Below are 17763 nucleotides of genomic sequence, written 5' to 3'. Positions count from 1 at the left end.
CAAGGCCTCAGTGGCCTCATTAGCTTGGCCAATCTGCTGTCCTTGCATTTGGAGATGGCGTTCCTCGTTACACTAGCTTAGGGGGAACCCCAGCTCGGAGCTGCAGATGGAGCAAGCGACTGAACACTCCTGCCCTGAGCGGGACTGATTTCAGCTGAGTATCAGCCCCGCTGCCTCGTCAGTCACCTTTCAAATGAAGGGCATTGGGGAAAGCATCACAGAGAAGAAACGCAGACACAGATCTGTTGGTTGTCCCCTGATGCTTTCCCACTGAAGTGTCACTGAAGTCTTTTGTTTCACTGTGGACCTGGTTTTCCACCTGTGCTGGTGGCACTGGGAGGAGATGCCTTGGGCTGACTCTCCAGAAGGGGATGGCTCACTGCTGCAGGGAGACCTTCCCCCTTTCTCCCGGAGCACATTACACTGTAGCAGCTAGTGTTAAGCCGTTTTTGGACTTTAGCAGGGGAAAAATGACTTGCTGGAAAATACATCACTCCCCTCTAGCAATAATGTATTCTCCATGTACTTGTCAGCTCCTTGCTGGTCTTCTCTGTCCTCGCTGGGTGTTTCATCCAGTAAGGGCTCCAGTTACTGCTGATAACTTTTAAGATTTTGTCCTAACTTCTCAACTCTAGTTGTCTGAAGAGACATCAGATCTATATCCAGCTTAAAAACAATCGATTGCTTTAGGGTGATGTGTGGACCTAGACACCTCCTAGACCTAAACCAATTACACTCAGTAAGTTAAAGACATTGAGGGTGTGCTAATTTAGCCATGAACCAGGATCCTCTGCAAAAGAGAAGCATGCGATAATAGAATGAAAATGTCTTCTTGAGGATTTGGAGACCTATGTGCTCCTGAGTATCACTGTGCTACAGCGCTGCAGACTGTGGTTTGCACCATCTTATGGCAAAGGTGATGATAGGAACACCTGGAAGATGTTCACACAGAGACCTTGGGAGGCCTTGAGCAGATGAACTGTATGTGTGTGTGTATATCTGTATGTGGGAGAGACCACAGTATTCTGCAGTACTGGTAACACACAATACCATTTACAGAAGTGATACTGGAAGTACTCTGGCATCATTGACCTAATAGGATGTGCATAAAGATATCCACCAAATGTGATTCCTTCCACTGAAAAAAAATCACATCACCTTTTTTCCCTCTATGGGCCTGTGTCTCTGCCTTTGAGTCGAGTGGGAGTTCAAATTCCCCATCCCCTGCAGCAGCTCCGAAGCGATGTTCAACTTGCAAAAAAAGTTTCTGTGTCTGTATGCCAACGCAGTGGACTTCAGCTCGCATGCTGCCGGCGCCGCTCTCCCTGGCGAGCATCCGTGCTCTGCGGGTGTCCTCAGGACAGGTAGGAAGAGGGGAGTCTCTTTGCAGCTGGCTGATGATAAAGCAGCTCATTTTCCTGGGCTGCAGGCACTGTGCACAGAATCTAGGGCCCAAGTTGGTGCAAATCTAAAACAGACGTGCTTTAACCAGAAACTAAAAAGCAGTAGCAAAAAAACCCCAAAAAACCCTTCCAAAAAGCCAACCCTCCCCCCAACCACCAAAGCCCTATCTTCAGATGCAGGCAGGAAAGATGAGGAGCATGCACAGTATCTGCCTACTCCAGTTGCGAGGCATATCTTACCCCTTGTTTCGGGGCTCGTTGATGTTTGTTAGGTTTTGCTCTGGGCGGGAGCAACTTGCTCGCCCTCCATGTTGGTGCCGTCGTGTTTGCTTTGCTGTGTGGCTGACACACCGGGCTCGGCGGCAGGGCGGTGTGGCTGCACCGTGGTGGCTGCTGCGCGAGCTGTGTGGTGCCGGGCTCCATGGGCGCAGGGAGTCCCGAGGCAGCCTCGCTCCCCTCCCTGCGGCTGCTGGCCCTGGGAGCCAGGTCTGCCCCCCCCAGCTGGGTCCGTGGGGTCCCCAGCCTCCTCCCCAGGAACTGCCAGCTTCTGCTGATGACAGCTGCTCCGTCCGTGTCCTTGTCACCCGCACGAGGGGTGCCCAGGGCTTGGTTTGCCGATAGGAAGCCCGGGGCAGGAATATTGGCTGGGGTCACTTCCCACCCCTCGCCAGCCCCTGCTGTGGCAGCACCACGTGCCAGCCCTCTCCCTGCCAGCGCAGGGCCCGGTGAATGGGCTGTGGACCAGCCCTGGTCCAGCTTAAAACAAAGCAATGCGCAATATTTTGTGATGGCTTTTTCCAGCCCGATCAGCGCCCCAATATGCTTCCCGAGAACTCGCCTGCATACTTTGGCACAAAGGGCCAGGGCAAGAGGTTAAGTCGTTTTCAAGTATATTTTTTCTTCTGCCACGCATGAGACATGCAGAGAACTCTTCATCCATCTTCTGTTGCCTTTCCTGGCTCCTTCCCTGGGAGGATGTGGGTGTTATCCATGTTTTGTAATGTGTCTGACAGCCCACGGGCTCACAGCAGCGCTGCTGCTGACCAAAGAGTTTCCTCCTGAGTCACCATGTGAAGACTCAGCTTTTCTGGCTTTTCTCTTGAGAAATTTTTGGAATATTTTATTTATTAATTCTCTTGGTAGCACACTGGTAACTATAGAAGTGGCGTCCTGCGTTTGCCCACAAGCTTTTCACAGGTGGCTTCTGTCCTGCTGTGTGCTAGCCCGGCTTCGTGGAGCGGCAAGGGCGGCCCTACTTGTTTGTGCCGCGGCGTGCAGCCGGAAAGCTCCCTGCAGCATGGTCCTGGCCGCACTGCTCCTCGGCCCTGTGCCGCATGGTACCTGCCTACAGAACATGGCTCTAGCACTGATCTCTGGCTGCCCGGCTGTGAATCTGGTCTGCAAGAAGTGCCAATATGGCCTGTTCCCCGAGGGGGGAAAGAGGCGAGAGCATGCTGTGGATGTCGGGCTGCGGCACCGTGCACTGGCAAAGAGGTACCTTCGCTGCCGAGAGCGCTGCCCTTCAGCACTGGCTATCAGAAATACAGAGCTTCTGCACAGTTTGAAGAACTGTGAGATTTATAGAAAAAAAGGATAAACTTCTTTCCTGCGAAGAAGCAGTACTACTTTACAGACATTGAACATGCCAAAATGAAAGCTCCTTTGAAACTGCTGGTGAAATTCAGCAGGCAGCAGTTATTTTTCTTACTAAGCATTAAATGAATGTTTCAAACGTGTAAACCTTCTATTTGAGTTTCTGATACGTATGAAGAAAAATGCTTTTGGAAATGTCTCATTTTTGTTTTGGTGATGGTGGACTTTCCCACATTGGCTTTTGTTTTGCTTGCAGACTCCTCACCGCTGTCAGCTGAGCTCCTCCTTCGGGAGCGGCCTTCCCCAGGTCGTGCTGGCTTTTCCTTTCTGGGGCACATTCAAACACTGCCTTTGTGGCTGGTGTCCTTTTTTGTCACCAAATTCTCCATGCAAGTGAATGTGCAGTCATGAGTTGTTCAAATGACAATAAGAGCAGCTGAATAGCCTGAGATAAAGTTTATAAATATAAGTAAAGCCCAGAATTCAGGTTGCTTTTTGCAGTCTGTTCTCTCTCCTTTGTTTATCCTGTTCCTCCAGCCAAGACTGATTATGAAGTGCTGAGGCTAGGTATTTTTAAAACGAGTAATTTTATTAATCTTATTAAACCTTGTAGCTGTGAAAATGGAGAACAAGGGACGTGACCTGTTCCTGTGCCATCAAATGATGAACTGGGGACCTGCAGGGCATCGGAGGACCCTCTGTGGCGGAGGCACAGAGCTGGACCCCCGAGTCCTCGTGGGATGTGGGGCTTGCAGAGGTGTCCAGAGGTGGGGTAAGTCTCAGCGAAGCCCACCTAACGGTGCTCCGCAGGACGGGTGGGTTTGGGCTGTCCCAGTGCTGGTTGGGTTGAAGGTGCCTGGGGCACTCCCAGGTGGTGCCGGCTGGTGCAGGACGGGCCATGTCTGTGCTGGCAGCAGCTCCGAGCCCTGGAGTAGCAGGGATGCGCGTTCCTCCTTGCGCTGAACCGGTTTGGATCGCTCGTAAGCTGCTCGCGAGTCTTCCCCTTGCACCGCGTGTGACTCATCTGGCCTCCTGCCTGGCCCTCTCTGCGCCCTTATCGAAGGAAACTCTGAAATCATTGCGTGCCGGTGGAGCGAGCTGCTGGCTCTGCTCACTCAATGAAGCCGCCTGCAAAAGCGCTTGGTTTTCACTCGCCTTGCCCCTGCCTGGGAAGGGTGGCTGCTGGAAAGCTGAAATGAGATGCATCTGATGGCTCTGCAGATCATAAGATATCTCTGTGGGGATTGCTAATGCTCTGCCCCGGATAAGCGCCTGTTGTTTTCGTGTTTGTTTTCCCTGTGTTCGTACTGCTTGTACAGCAGGGAGCTGCGGCTCTCGGAGCACACCCTCTCCTGCTGCTTACGCCAAAGCAGCCGTGCCAAAACCTTGTTCGGCTGCTCTCGGAGCCGGGGAGCTCCGGGTGGCCTGAAGCGCTGCAAGGATTTGTGCAGCTCTGCCCTGTCCTTACCGACCAGCCGCTTTGCACAAGGTTCTCCTGATGCCCCCGGGAGGTGGGCTGCTCAGCCTCTCCTCGACAGCTCACTCCTCCCGAGGGAGGAGAAAATTCATTTGCTTTCCATGGCTCAGCTTTTTGGATTTTTTATTTTTCAAAGAGTCTTTCCTTTATTCAACATCCCTAAGCCCTGTCCCCAGGATTGGGGAAGGCTGTTAGAAAAGGCGACTGGCCTCCATGGGATGGTGATATAAATAGGTGCAGCAGACAGAGCCACCTGCTAGTCTCACCCTACTTCTGTCTGGCCGCCTGCTTGAATTACAGCCCCGGTCCCCGCAGTGACACCCAGCTGCCGCAGCCACGGCTCACCTGGCACTGCCATCCCTGCACCCGTCGGCAGCCTCGGCATGCTCTGCTGCAGGGGGCAGGCAGCCGGCAGCCTCTGTACTTGAAGTTCGGAAGGAAAGCAGCCGTGTGCCGCTGCCCTCTGAGCCCTGCCGTAACAGGTTTGGGAGCTGCTGGCCGCCCCAGCGCAGGAACGCTGGCACCACCTTTGTCTGCGGCACTGGTGCCTGCGGCGCTGGTGCCTGCGGAGCCGGGCAGCGTTCCCCTTGCGCTACAGGCTCTCCTTCGTTCGCTCGAGTTTAGTACGCTCCAGGGTGGTGCTGAGCAATTCCCTGTTGTAGTGACGGTTGGATTTGGACACCAGGTGGTCTGAAATTCATGCAGGTGTAGCAGCAGCCAGCTCCTGCGGTTGGGATTTGGTGCATGGTGGACCAAAGGGCTGCAGCGGCATTTCCTCCTCGGTGAATCTTCTCTGCATCTGTGACCCTTTGAGCATTTGCTCAAAAAATAGTTGTTCCTGTGGGAGCTCGTCTGAGTGGTTAAACTGAGTCTTATATTGGAAACATGCTGTGTGGCACTCATTTGTATCAGCGAGGCGCAGAGCTCGACCGTGGTCTGCGTCACCCCTGTCCTGGAGCTGTGCTGACCACAGCGCTCACAGGCGTTGCATCCTGGCACCCTTGGGTGCTGTGGTCAAACGGTCTTCGTGAAACGTCTTTTCCTCTGCATCACCTTAACTCAACTGGAATACAAAAAATAGTAATTTCCTAAACGGTCAGGCTTTGCTGGGAGCTGAATCGCCAAAAAAGGAATTCTTGTTGTGAGAGTTTGGGGTGAAATAACATATGGGACGGGCTGACTGCAGCCGCGCTGCCGGCAGAGGGGTGTTTGCCAGCCCCTTTGGTCTTCTGGGGTGGTGGGAGCTCTTCTTGAAGGCAACTCGTCTGTAAACCTGGGGTTCAAATTAATGGAGAAAACTTGGTCATTTCCCCTCTGACATACTGGATGGATGTCATGACATATATGACTGAGACAAATTATAGTTGTAGTATTTCTTAATGCGCATTTCAACACTTTAGCTGATTTCTAAGGCTGCTAATCTTTTTTTAACTTCCATTTCAGTTAGCCACATGTTCTGGGCTGTCTGCCTCATGTCTTTTTCCAGTTTCGCTGAAGGAACTCCTCCAGCTTTGCAGGGCTGCAAGATCGGTTTGAAAGGCCAGAAAAATGCCAGAGGTGAAAAACTGTCCTTTGAGGACTTCAGGCATTCAAGGTGTAGTTTTACCTCTCGCTCATCATGAGGAGCATTAAGTGAAGCGCTGGTGCCAGCGGTAGTTTTGTCGTGCTGCGGTTCGTGGGGAGAGCACGGGTATCCGTGTGTGTGCTGTCCCTACCTGGCTGGGCCAGGGAGGAGGCTGTGCTGAAGGGTCCTGTGCTTCCTGGGCACTTACAATCATGGCTGTCCTGGTATTTCAGAAGCAGAAATCATAAAAAATGAATCTGTACACTGTCCTTTATAAAAACATTAAAAATATGGCCTCAAGTGCCGCTCTCCAGGAAACCAGTACAAGCCAGTGAGTGTCACTGGGAGAATGGTGTGCTCCTTGTCTTTTCTGTAAAATGTGGCTTTGCTGCGTGCTTGTCTTCCTGATCAACGGCATCTATCACTATGAAGGTCTAGAGAAGAAAAGTTACGCTGGATAATTAGTGTTCACTTAATCAGAGGTAGGGGAAGAGTGCATCATTCTCCTCAGAAGCTGTAACCTGCATCACTCACTTCCAGTTTTCTCCAAGCCAGGCCAATATACCCCAAAACTTTGTTGTCCTTCCAACTTTCCTTGTTTTTTTTGAGCTGATACGTTGCCTAACTTCTGAGCTGTTGGTGAGGAGACCGTGGTCTCCTTCTGCTCGTGGCAGCCAGAAAAGCCTCTCTGTGCGTTTAACTTCCTTGATCTTGGATCCAGCGTAATAAGGCTTGGCAGCTTTTCTGAAGTGTGACAGGTACGGTATAGCAGGTTTCCATCAGTCAGTAAGGGAGAGAAGACAAGCATAAGGAATATATGATAAATGTGAAGAATTGGTGCGTTGGTCTTTTTTTTTTTTTTTTTTTTTTTTTTTTTTTTTAATTAAACAGTAAATAAAGAAATTAAGCCTGTCGAGCAAGTTTGTGCACTTACCACAAGGTTGCCTGGGCAAGGAGGAGAACTTATGAGAACAAAAAATTAGGTGTAGGACAGGAAGCAGAAACTAGGCAGGGGGAGAAGTGGGAGGGTGATGTGTAAGTTTAGGTAATGGTACAGAGGGCAGATAACCAGCTTGCAAAGCAAAAGGCCGCTAGGAAGGGAGAGTTACTGAAAAACGTGTTTGTACTTGAACCACAGCCCTGCTCTTCTCCCTGGAGCCTGTGCCAGATCGACTGCGATAGTGAAATGGCAGTGTATAAAAGACTCTGTCAATAAAGGAATGATTAGAAAAGATAAATGTATAACAGAAGTGCTAGACATTCAGTAAATTCCTTTGCAAGAGATTTGTAAAGCACAGCTTAATATAGCAAGTTATTTTTAGAAGCCCATGCTAGCCATTTACTTCTGGCAAGTGGAAAACCTGTGTCAGTGTGTGAAAAATGGCCTTTGTAAAATGTGTCAGTATTTCTGAATCCTCACAGCATCCAGAAAGGATGGAACAACTCACGAACAACTTGCCATGGGTTAATGCAGAACACTGTCTATGCTGTACTGGGCCATTTTTTAATTACCTAATGGTAAGCATCTCTCATTTATGGAGTAACAGGAGTGCTGTTTTCCTCGCAAGATGCTTGTGTAGATTTGGGACTACCTAGAAGGCTGACCGGAAGATTGGTTTTTTTTCCCCCTCATCTGAAAAAATCAACATGTTTTTGTGTTTGAGCAGCTGTAGAGTATTTAGGAGTGTTCTGTGAGTCAGGACTCATTACTCACGTTCCTAATGGCACATCTGGGCTCAGTCAGGGTAGCTTCATTGATTTCAGAGTTGAGGTATTTTGGTCAGACAATGTTTGGGGACTTCATGCAGTTAGTACATGCTGCATAAATACAACAGCTTGGAGCAGAATCCAGCCCCTTGGCCAAACACTTTGTATGTCGGCTCGTGAAGTTTTGCTGCAAGTACAGAGAATCCCCCGGAAGCGGTGGGCTGGGTACCGCGTCCAGAACCTCATCTCCGGGGTGGCAGCGTGGATGAACTCCATCTCCTTCATGATGCAACTCCCTGGGAAGGTCTTCAGTGGGAGTTGTTAACAATGGGCACATTCTTTTCTCTTCAGGGATCACAGCCCTCTCTTTTGCATGCTGGAGGAAAAATGGTATTTCTCATGTTCTGCATGTCCCGTTGCACTGCTCTCCACGAGGAAGTAGAAAATGTTCCGTAGTGACCAAGCATTGGGAAGAAGTTTTTGTGCATCCTCAGCTGCTGTGCATCAGGGTCTTGCAACATTTCCCTGAAAAAAATGGATTTCCAGAGTTCAGATCCTAACCCTAAAATTTGTTCTTGGCTTAAAATGCTCTTATTTAAGTACAGAATGAACTTTTGTTGTCTTCTGTTTGCTTATTGAAAGAAAAAAAGCGTGTGGCTGGTTTTGGTATTTCTGTTTTCAAGCTGGAGAAGAAGAAAGCAGAATACAAAAATGGAGCTCCTCCTTACATTTGATCTGTTCATTTGCATTGCCATAGCTCAAAATTGTTTTGGGTTTTCCTTATGGATTGTTGACGCTGTTGCTAAGCTGCTCTGTGCAGGGCACCTCCACGCTGTGGTGTGTCGGTCGGGCGGATGCAGAAGCTTAGGAGTGGCTTGTTCCTCCACGGTAGTATCTGCTGGTTGCTCTTCCCCTAACTGCCCATGCGTTGGCGCAGGCAGGGAGGTTGCCTGCAGTTAAAGTTGCTCCTTGCCTTCCAGTGTGGGCAGGGGCATCCCATCCCCTTCCCGGGGACAGAACAGGGATGCTGGAGCCCCATCTCGGTTCAGCTGTTCATGCCGCACTGTATCTAGCCTCGGTTGGAGTCAAGTTAAATTAAGGACTGTGTTTGCTCTGGAAACGTCACTGGCCGATGATTGCTATGGTGATGAGGTGTGGAGTGTTTTATTTTTGTCTCCTTAATTTGCAGTGCAATGCACAGGGAGCAGTGTGTGACTGAGGATTAGCCAAAGACCTGCTGAACCCGATGCCCGTTTGGCCCCTGAGCTCCTGGAGGAGTGGTGATTCTCGCCTGGCTGTTTCCTAGGGAGAAGTAGATGGTGCTGGCTTTACCAGCTGCTGCACAGCTAAAGAATGTAATATAATTGGGTCGGCGAGGGGATACTGAGGTATGAATAACCTGTGTGAGGGTACTGGCAGTCTGGTCCTGGCAGATGTGACGTGTATGCTGTGTGACTGCTCTTCTACACAGTAGGAGGTTTTTTGTTGTTTTTTAAACTGTTTATTTCTAAAAATCACGCTGCTTTCTCTCTGCATCTCTGTTATACCCAATGTCACGGTGCGTCCCTGTGGTGTTAAATGAGGCAGTCCAAGCATGGCCCTCCTTTTCTGGTGCACAGAGATCCTGGTGGTCCCTGTCGCTGTCACCAGTGGGTTGTCACTGGCACTTCTATTTCCATGTACTCGAGAATGTGGTTTCCTCTGTGGGCAAGAAAGGACCATTGCAATCACACAGACAGAAACTTAGAGAAGCGTGACCCTCCTCTGAGGAGTGCAAAGCTAATTAAAGATGTGCGTCTGTGACATCTCGAGCGTCGTGGACCCTCGAGCAGCACCTCCGTGCCCCGTTCTCCAGCCGCCTCCGCTCATCCCCGTGGCAGTGTGAGGTGGTGGACGGGGCTGCGTCCCCCCATGGGGTCTGCCCTGCGGCGATGGTTTCCTTCTATTTTAAATTCTAAGCATTGGGGGGGAAAAGCAGAACCGCAACCTGTTTAGGGCTCCTGGTTGTAATCTGTGCTTTTTCAGAGGCCCATGGCTTTTGCAAAGATAGGAAAATTTTTTTGTTTGTGGTCTTCGGTTGCCTATGGTTGCCGTGAAAGGTTGAAATGAGAATCCCCACTAGGTCTTTGCTGAGCAGGCTGTGGGGCACATCCTTCAATAGCTGCAACCTCTGGAGGTGTGTTTATATATACATAAATACAACCAGAAAGTTCTTTGTGTACCTCCTAAGACTAGTGCGGCTGTAGCTGGCACTCCTTCCCTCCCTCCTGCCAGGCGCAGCTTGGCTGGGGTTGTTCTGTGCAGAGATGGGACTTTATTTTTACTAGAAGAGTAAATTATTGTGACCACAAATTGTGAAAGTTGGCATCGCTTACTGAACACTGTAAGGAAGAAGAGTCCTACAGGATTCCTGATCGAATTAATTTTAGTGTGTTTCCGTGGAAACGGGCTGAGCTGTACCAAGAGCAGGCAGGGTCCTTCGGGGCTGCCGGGCGGTGGTGAGACTTTGCGTGCTGTTTGCAGTGATATCCCTGGCTTGGAAGCACAGCGTTATTCCTTCGGCAACGGTCCGGCCCTCCACACGCATTCCTGGTGCTGTGTGAGCAGGGCAGACCCTGCAGCCGCCTCTCTCCAGCCGGCACCCTCTCCCTCCTGCCAGGCTTTGGGTGTGCAAAGCAGGGGGCATTTGGCAGCCGTGTGTTTGTATCAGGAGGGAAAAGATTTCTGAGTGTCTGTTAAAACGAGGGAGAATATGGCCTTCTCTCTCCCAGCATGCAGATGTAGCCCTGTTTTTCCACACAGCTGATCTCTTCCTGCCCAGCTCCAGCTGCTGACCATGCTGGCCCCTTCCTGCTGTCGAGCCGCTTTCCTGTGGCCGTGGCTCGTCCCTTTCTCCCCGGCCTCCCCTGCCCTGCCCCATTCCCTGCTGTCACCACGCCACCGTTCGGGTGCCACCGAGGGAAGGGGCGACTTCTCGTGGAGTGTCTCTGAGCAGCGTGTGGCGATGCTCTGCATTGGGCCCTGGTGCTGTCCTGGCTGCTGGAGCCCGCAGAGACACAGCCCCCCAGGCGTGAGCATCCTCTGTTCCCTCAGTGGCGGGTGCCAGCAGGCTCTGCTGCAGCAGGGTCAGCTGCCAGAGTCATCCCCGTGTTAATTTCCCAATAAACACCCCATCGTTATAATAACGCCCATAATACCATAGTGGTACCCAGTGCTATCCGTCCTGCATGTACATATAGGATTTGTCAGAAGCCGGTGTTCAGCCAAGGCTCTGTACGTGTACGAGGACAAGTCACGTTGGTCCGTAGGAGTCTGGTTTCCATTAAGCGCTCCTCAGGAGCCACGCCAGGCATTCACAGCACTGGCTCTCCCTCTGGCTTGTCCTCTCCTTTCCTAACCCTACATCTTCCACAGTTGTTTTTCTATGGTGGGGTCTGCGCACGGCGCCAGGCGGCTGCCCCGGCCACCCCAGGGATGTCCTCGGCGGCTGTCACCTCGGCAAGGGACAGCGGGGACGGCTGTCCGCCTTCAGCCACCGTTAGCTCCGGGCAGCGGGGTGGCACGTCAGAGTGAATGCACACGGTCACTGCTCGCAGCCAGGGCTTCCTACACCCGACTTTGCTGAAGGTGAGGATGAGGATGGCTCCTCAAAATGAAAAAAAATTCCTTGTCCCAAGCAAAACCAAACAGCACTGGACTAATTAAGGGCCGCTTTTTTTTTTTTTTTTTGCTGTTAAGCTAATGTGAGATGCGGTTTATAGCACGTCCACCTGGACTTCCTTCAGCTAGACAGTTGGCAAATAAACTTTCGGGCCAGACAACGTTTTGAAAGGAAAATGGAACTTAAATCAGCTATACCGTTTCTTTTTTTCTGGTTAAAATATATTGTGTTTGGCTTTTTCAAACCCTTCTCTGCTATTGCCCTACCCCCTGTTTCTATAAAAACCAAAAGGCAAGCAGCTTGCCAAGGACCGTTTCCCCGATGCTGGGGCTAAACACCGTGCTGACACACGCGACGGAAAAACGGTGCCTGCAAACCCTCCGTCCCCGCCAGGCGCTGTGAGTGGGATTTGTGCGTGCAGCCGGGCTCCTGGCTCACGGGGACGCACACAGCCGGAGCTGGCCGGGGCCTCGTCGCCTTCCCCCCGGCCAGCGCACGTGGAGGGGACAGACAGATGCCGGCCGGGGGTGCGGGAGGGTGGGATGCGATGAGCCGCCTCAGGTGCCGCTGGCTTTTGGAGGGGCTGCCCAGGGACCCGGCGCTGGGTCAGGATGGGCGTTCAAATGGAGTGATTGAAGTTCACCCGCTAACAAACGTAGCTGAGGAGCGAGGAGGGGCTGGGCGGGGGCCATCAGCAGTGTCCAGGGAAGATGACGAGGGTTTGCAGGGGGACGAACAAAGATGCCCCTGAGCGACAACTGAATGAGAGCCTCCGGCCCCGGCCTGAAGCGAGCGCTGTGGGGACTGAGAGTGAATTATTTGCTGAGGTTTTCCATCAAATCAATGACATCATTCTGTGCTGGAGTTCACCCATTTACACGCTGTCAGCCCCCCGGCAGCTGTGGTTAAATAGCGACATTCAGGCCTGAATCTGCCCATTCAGGAGCAAAGGTTTGACCTGTCGGAGGAAACTGCTGAACGAGGCTTTTGAGGGGAAAGCAGGGACTGTCTGCGCTTTGAGGCCGTGCTCCTCCCCGGGCCGGGGACCTGGCTGTCCCTGCGTGCCTTGGTTGCTCGGGGGCCTTGGGGAGGGCCGGGGGGACCCGGGGTGCTCCTGGCCTAGGGACAGGGGAAGCAGAGCAGTCTGGGGACCTGCTGGGATCCCACGCGGGCCAGTTGATTTCTTTTCCCAACGTCCAATTTAGTGTTGTCCCATTTTTCTCTCCCCTTCATAGCAGTGTTTCAGAAAACTCCATATTTGCCACCATGGTGATAAGTTCTTTTGTCACTGAGTCTGCAATGGAAAAGAACAAACAAAAATACAGCCGGATCACCATTTTCCTCAGGCTGGAAATGCAGGGGGTAGCCTATACTGTGCAGACACAATTCCTCACTAATTCACACCTCGGTTTTGGCCATTATTTCCTTCCAGATTCTAATAACTGATGCCAAAAGTGATTGTGCATGTCTTATTTTTTTAAACAAACAGACAAATTAAAAAAAACCACCCATGTACACAGAGTTGCTCTGTTACAGCAATCTTTCCCCTGGTTTGGCAAAGCAGGGGTGTGTGAGCTGGTTGCACGTTAACATCTGTGTCGTCACATCTTCCACACTTGCAGCTTCCTGAATTTCAGAAAGCGCCGTCTCCGGTGCACCCCCACAAAGGAATCTAGCCTGGGACTGTGCCTATAGCTGGAGTCCAAAATTAGGGAAAATAACAACGTAAATCAAAGTATAAAGTTATTCCTTTGCTTTTGTTTTATTGTCTGCATCCTATTCCCTAAGGTCAGGCAAGTTCAGCCTCCTTCTGTTTGTATCTCGGGTATTTGCTGTTGGAGAAAGACTAACCCCCCCAAAAAAGCGTGTAACTTTGTGCAGGAAGATGTGGTTGATGTGAGGCTGTCAAATCCATCATATCTCCCTCTTGTGCTCTGCCAGCGGGAGGAGGATTTGTTTACTCCTGCGGTGAAGCATTACCTGTGGCTGTCATAGCTGTCACTAGGTGGGTGATTTTGGCGTTGGGGTCTGCTGGGTTGTCACTGCCCCATCCCGGCTGCGCCTCCTCTGGCAGTGTCTGCAGACGCCTTCACAACAACGGAGCCACTGATGAAGCTGTGAAGCAGCCACGCAGGATGCAAAGACACAAAGGATTCTTTTGGCTAGAAACTTCTCTGGAAAGTCCAAAAATAATTTGGGCTGAGCCACCAACCACCATCAGGAAGTGTCTTTGCTTCAAGACTGAACGTTTCTTCACCAGCAGGCCAGGAGCGGGTCCCGGGGCCATCTGCAGACGCTCTGACGAGCACGGCTTGAGCCCTCCGGCTCACTGCGCTCAGCAGCACTGTCATACTTCTCTTAGGACCTGTTTGTGTCTGTGACCCCCTAAAGAGGGGCAGTTATTTTGAGCCCTATCTTTTTTCCCCACGTTTATTTTCTGACTCTACAGATTCTTCTCCCATACAATGTAAAAATTACTTTAAACAGTGACAAGCCTGTCTGACAGCCTCCGTGCTCTGAGGAGCTGTGCTGATGCATGCGTGGCACCGGGAACATCTACTTCTCTGACAACGTTCTTGCAGCGGTGGTGAATGCTGCATTTGAAGCTGCGTGTTTTCCTGCAGGGGAAATGTGTCGGTGTCTCTTCCTGTACGTAGCAGGACATGAGGCTATTGATCGGCTGTTTGTATGATTCGGTGCGTCCATTAGTATTGCAGAAGCGTTTTCAACAACACTGAGAAAGAAAAAGAAAACAAAACGAATGCTCTCTGCAGCCTCTAATGGTTATTAACATTGCAACATTTTCTGAAGTGCTTAAATTCATGATGCCTGTGGATTTTTCTAACCACCTCACTATAGGTTTGTTCCATTCAGGCTAAATTTCTAAGACTTGCCACTTCGGTATAACAATTGCAAAAATACACAGCCTTATTGCTCTGTCCTTTTCCAGGTTACTCATCGGCAGTACAGAAATTCTCCCAGACTTTGCAGTCCTTTCAGTTCGACTTTATTGGTGACACACTAACGGATGACGAGATTAATATTGGTAAGTTTTCTTCTTTTTAATGCAAACTTTCAGTAACTGAGAAGGTCTCTCCTCTAGGAATTTGCCTGAGCTGATGATTTTTAAATGGTATCAGGAGACGGGTTTCTCAGATGCCAGTCAGCTATTCCATTACAAAGTTGAACTTTAACGGGTAGAGTTTCAGATTCCCAATTCAGCGGATAATTTGCGGAGGTTTTCCACAGCTCCAGCCCTGCTCTGTGCTCCCAGGCGCTGGGGAGGACAGCGGCGTGGCGCTGGCCTCCCAGCAAGTCCTGCTTCCCAGTGCCACGGGTGGAGTGGGAGTACGTGTGGTGCTGAGTATTGGCCACATCTCCCGATCCAGGTGGGCACTGCTCCTAAACCTGCCTTTGCTCTGCTGAAAACGCCTTAGAAAAACAAAGCTGCCCCACGCTGCCCTGAAAAAGGGACCAGGCTGCAAACTGCTGGGAAAAATGAATTGCTGGTTGTGTCGTCGTATGGAAAATAATCGCCAGCCTCTGCCTTCGTGGCAGGGGAGCCTGTGGCACGAGTGTCGTACTACTTCCCGCACGTCTGTTTCGAGATTAACAATCCTGAAGCCATTTTACATCCCTGCCAGCCTGGTGCAACTGTGCAGGTTACGTAGCTCCCAGCTCCACCCAGGGAGCTAAGCCGAATGGCCTAAATGCCCTAAACCCAGCGCTTTTCAAATTAATCCTGCTCTTGGCTTAGCTAGCGCTGTTGAATGGCCGGTGCAGGGGTGTGGGTGCTGTGATGGTGGGCAGGCGTGGCAGCCGACAGGAGGGACGACAGGAGATCCTCCAGCCTCCGAGGATCTGACCCTGGCGCGTGGCACAAAACCCTGGGGGTGCCTGCCTGGGCTGAGGGGATGGGGCTGCCCATGGCGGGGTGCACAGGGCATTAGCCCGGCTGCTCCTGGGGGCTGAATGTAGAAAAAAAGAAAAAAAAAAAAAAAAAAAAAAGGATTTTGTCAGGCTGTTGTTGAAGAGCGGCTGCAAGTGTGACATTGCTGATGTCAGGTCTCTCGGCCATCGCTGAAAGGGGAAGGAAGTAAGCCTGTTCTTTGGGGTGTTTTATTTAAAGCAATTTAAAGCAGATTGCAGCTTGCCCTTCAAAATCTGATTTCCTTTATGGAAAGTCTGCAGGTGAAACCCACTGGAAATGAGTCAGCCTCCAAATCTAATGGCAATAGAGGTGCCGAATTTCCAAATGCATCTGAAGAAGGGAGGGGAAAACGTTGCCTTATAAATGCCCCTCCTGGGAGCAGAGGGATCTGAAGCAAACAGCCGCCCAAGGAAAGGAGCGTCCCTTCTCTTGGCTGGAAGGGACAAAGCTCTGATGTCCCATGCCCCTGCGCTGCCTCTCTGCCTGCCTCCACATGCTGGTCACAGGAGGGGAGCGGAGCCCGCCAGCGGTGAGCCGGTGTGGCGAGCCGGTGCGGTGGGGCTGCGGTGAGCCAATGCAGCGTGGCCACAGTGCTCGTTGGGCAAGGAAGGCTGCTGGAAATGGTAGAGGCTGCTGGAATGGGGGGATCGTAGGCAGAGGAGAGCAAGAAGAGATCACAGCAGATGTAAAACACTCCGTGGTAAAACGAGCACGTTTCCCTACTTCTGTTTTTGTTGGGGAATATTTGTTTTGCTTTTTCAAGAAGAGGTCCCTGGTTTCCCTTATGAAAAAGCCTGTGCTGTGTTCCTCCTCCTACACCAAACCCTGCAGTGCCTGCTGGGCCTGAGCCACTTTGCAAGGCTCCCTTATTCCTGAAACAGCAGCAGGGCGTTGACATCTCCGTAGCAGCTTCCATCTCCTGCAAGGGTGCCAGAGATCTGCGTGGGAGCGTAGGAGCTCATTTGATGTGCAGGATATGGGAATGAAGCAAAACATTCACGAGCACTTCTTATCGTACTTCAGGGAACGTGTTTGATCTGTAAATATAACTAATGGTACACTTCTTTCTTTTTGTGTAGGCAGACAGCAGGCTGACACTCCTGCACATCAGGTAGTGGCTTTGAACACTGCAAGTGTGAGTCAGGACACAGACGCTGAGTTGATGTTGTCTGTCCTGAGCAGTGGTTCCCACGGGGACGTTAATAGTTGCAGACGCACCCGCATTACACAGCGGCTGCAGTCCCTCTGCCGGTCACCTGTGCGGGACCCGAATCAGCAGCTCCTTCAGAGATGAACGGAGCAATGAAATCAGGTGGCGTGCTCCTCCCTCCCAGGCACGGGAACCTGAAATCCTCTGTTCTTAAGCAGCTGATGTTCCAGGCATGCTTCTGGCCGTGGCCAGCTGAGTCACTCCCAGGCAGTTCCCAGGTGTGGCTTGGCAGGCAGCGGTTGCAGGCAGCCTCCCTGCTCTGCTCTGCAAGGGTTTGCAAGCGTCGACCCAGGCCAGTAGCGCAGGTCCATCCCAGTGCTCCTGGACACCGCTGGTCTGGCAGCAGGGTGTAGCCTGAGCCACATGTTTGTGGTGCCAGGACAAGTTCAGTGGGTTGCTCCATGACTGCAGCCAGGAAATGTGTGCCTGGACTCTTCCTGTAAAGCAAGAAAAAAAACTTATAGTGAAAATTTTAGGCACTGACATTTTCCCTGTAAGTTCAGGATTGGATTCTCTTTCTCCCCGTGATAATTCCTTTCCTGGCTCGGACTCCCGGTATGTGTGTGCACTTCAGGTTTCACATCGTCCTGAGTAACCACAGTGAAAGTCAGCATGTCGGCCCTGTGGTCGAGCACAATAAACTATTAGGACATTACATGTGCCAGGCTCTGAAGCCCTCACTCTGGAAGAGAACTCAGAAGTTACTGACTCATCAAGAAGGTTATGTTTTGATGATGCCAGCTGAGGGACTGTGTCACGAGACTGTGGTTTTTCTCTTTTGTGTCTGGCTCAGCAACTGCAGAGTGAATCCTCTAACACTGGGAGCTCATACTCGCTGGCTGTGCAGCAGCGTTACGGCTGGGTTTTAGCAGAAGGACAGGTACTTCTCCTAAGGTACCGCCTGTGGATGAGGGGAGAGGGCCTTCAGCTTGCAGATAGAGCACAAATGCATCCTCTCCCCTTATCTGTGGGATGAGTTGTTGCTGTATGTGCCTTGCTGTATGCCTGATTTGTTCCCTCGTGTGTTACCCCTCCCAAGCCAGGCGTGCCGGCGCTCTGGATGCCGCCCTGCTCAAGAGCTCTGGTGTCAGCCAGGTGCTTCTGAGGTTCTTTGGTTCATTCTCAGACAGTCTTTAAATTGCTCAGCAGTGGTCAAGTGCCTCCACGTGCTTCACAGCGAGTGCAGGGTCTGAACTGCAAGCACAAGAACTCCTCTA

At 51.4% G+C, this 17763-nt stretch overlaps 1 protein-coding gene across 2 annotated transcripts in view; it reads left to right on the top strand.

Annotated features, from left to right (window-relative positions):
- Positions 1-17763, top strand: part of OPHN1 (oligophrenin 1) — a 69957-nt gene that overhangs the window by 7110 nt on the left and 45084 nt on the right. For both annotated transcript variants that reach the window (XM_050901897.1, XM_050901896.1), the window contains exon 2: positions 14356-14451. In XM_050901897.1, the coding sequence (XP_050757854.1) occupies positions 14356-14451 (96 nt within the window). The remainder of the gene's footprint in view (positions 1-14355; positions 14452-17763) is intronic.

The sequence above is a fragment of the Gymnogyps californianus genome, chromosome 9, assembly GCF_018139145.2.
Source record: "Gymnogyps californianus isolate 813 chromosome 9, ASM1813914v2, whole genome shotgun sequence".
Classification (NCBI taxonomy): Eukaryota; Metazoa; Chordata; class Aves; order Accipitriformes; family Cathartidae; genus Gymnogyps; species Gymnogyps californianus.
This window is presented reverse-complemented; position numbering and strand designations above follow the sequence as displayed.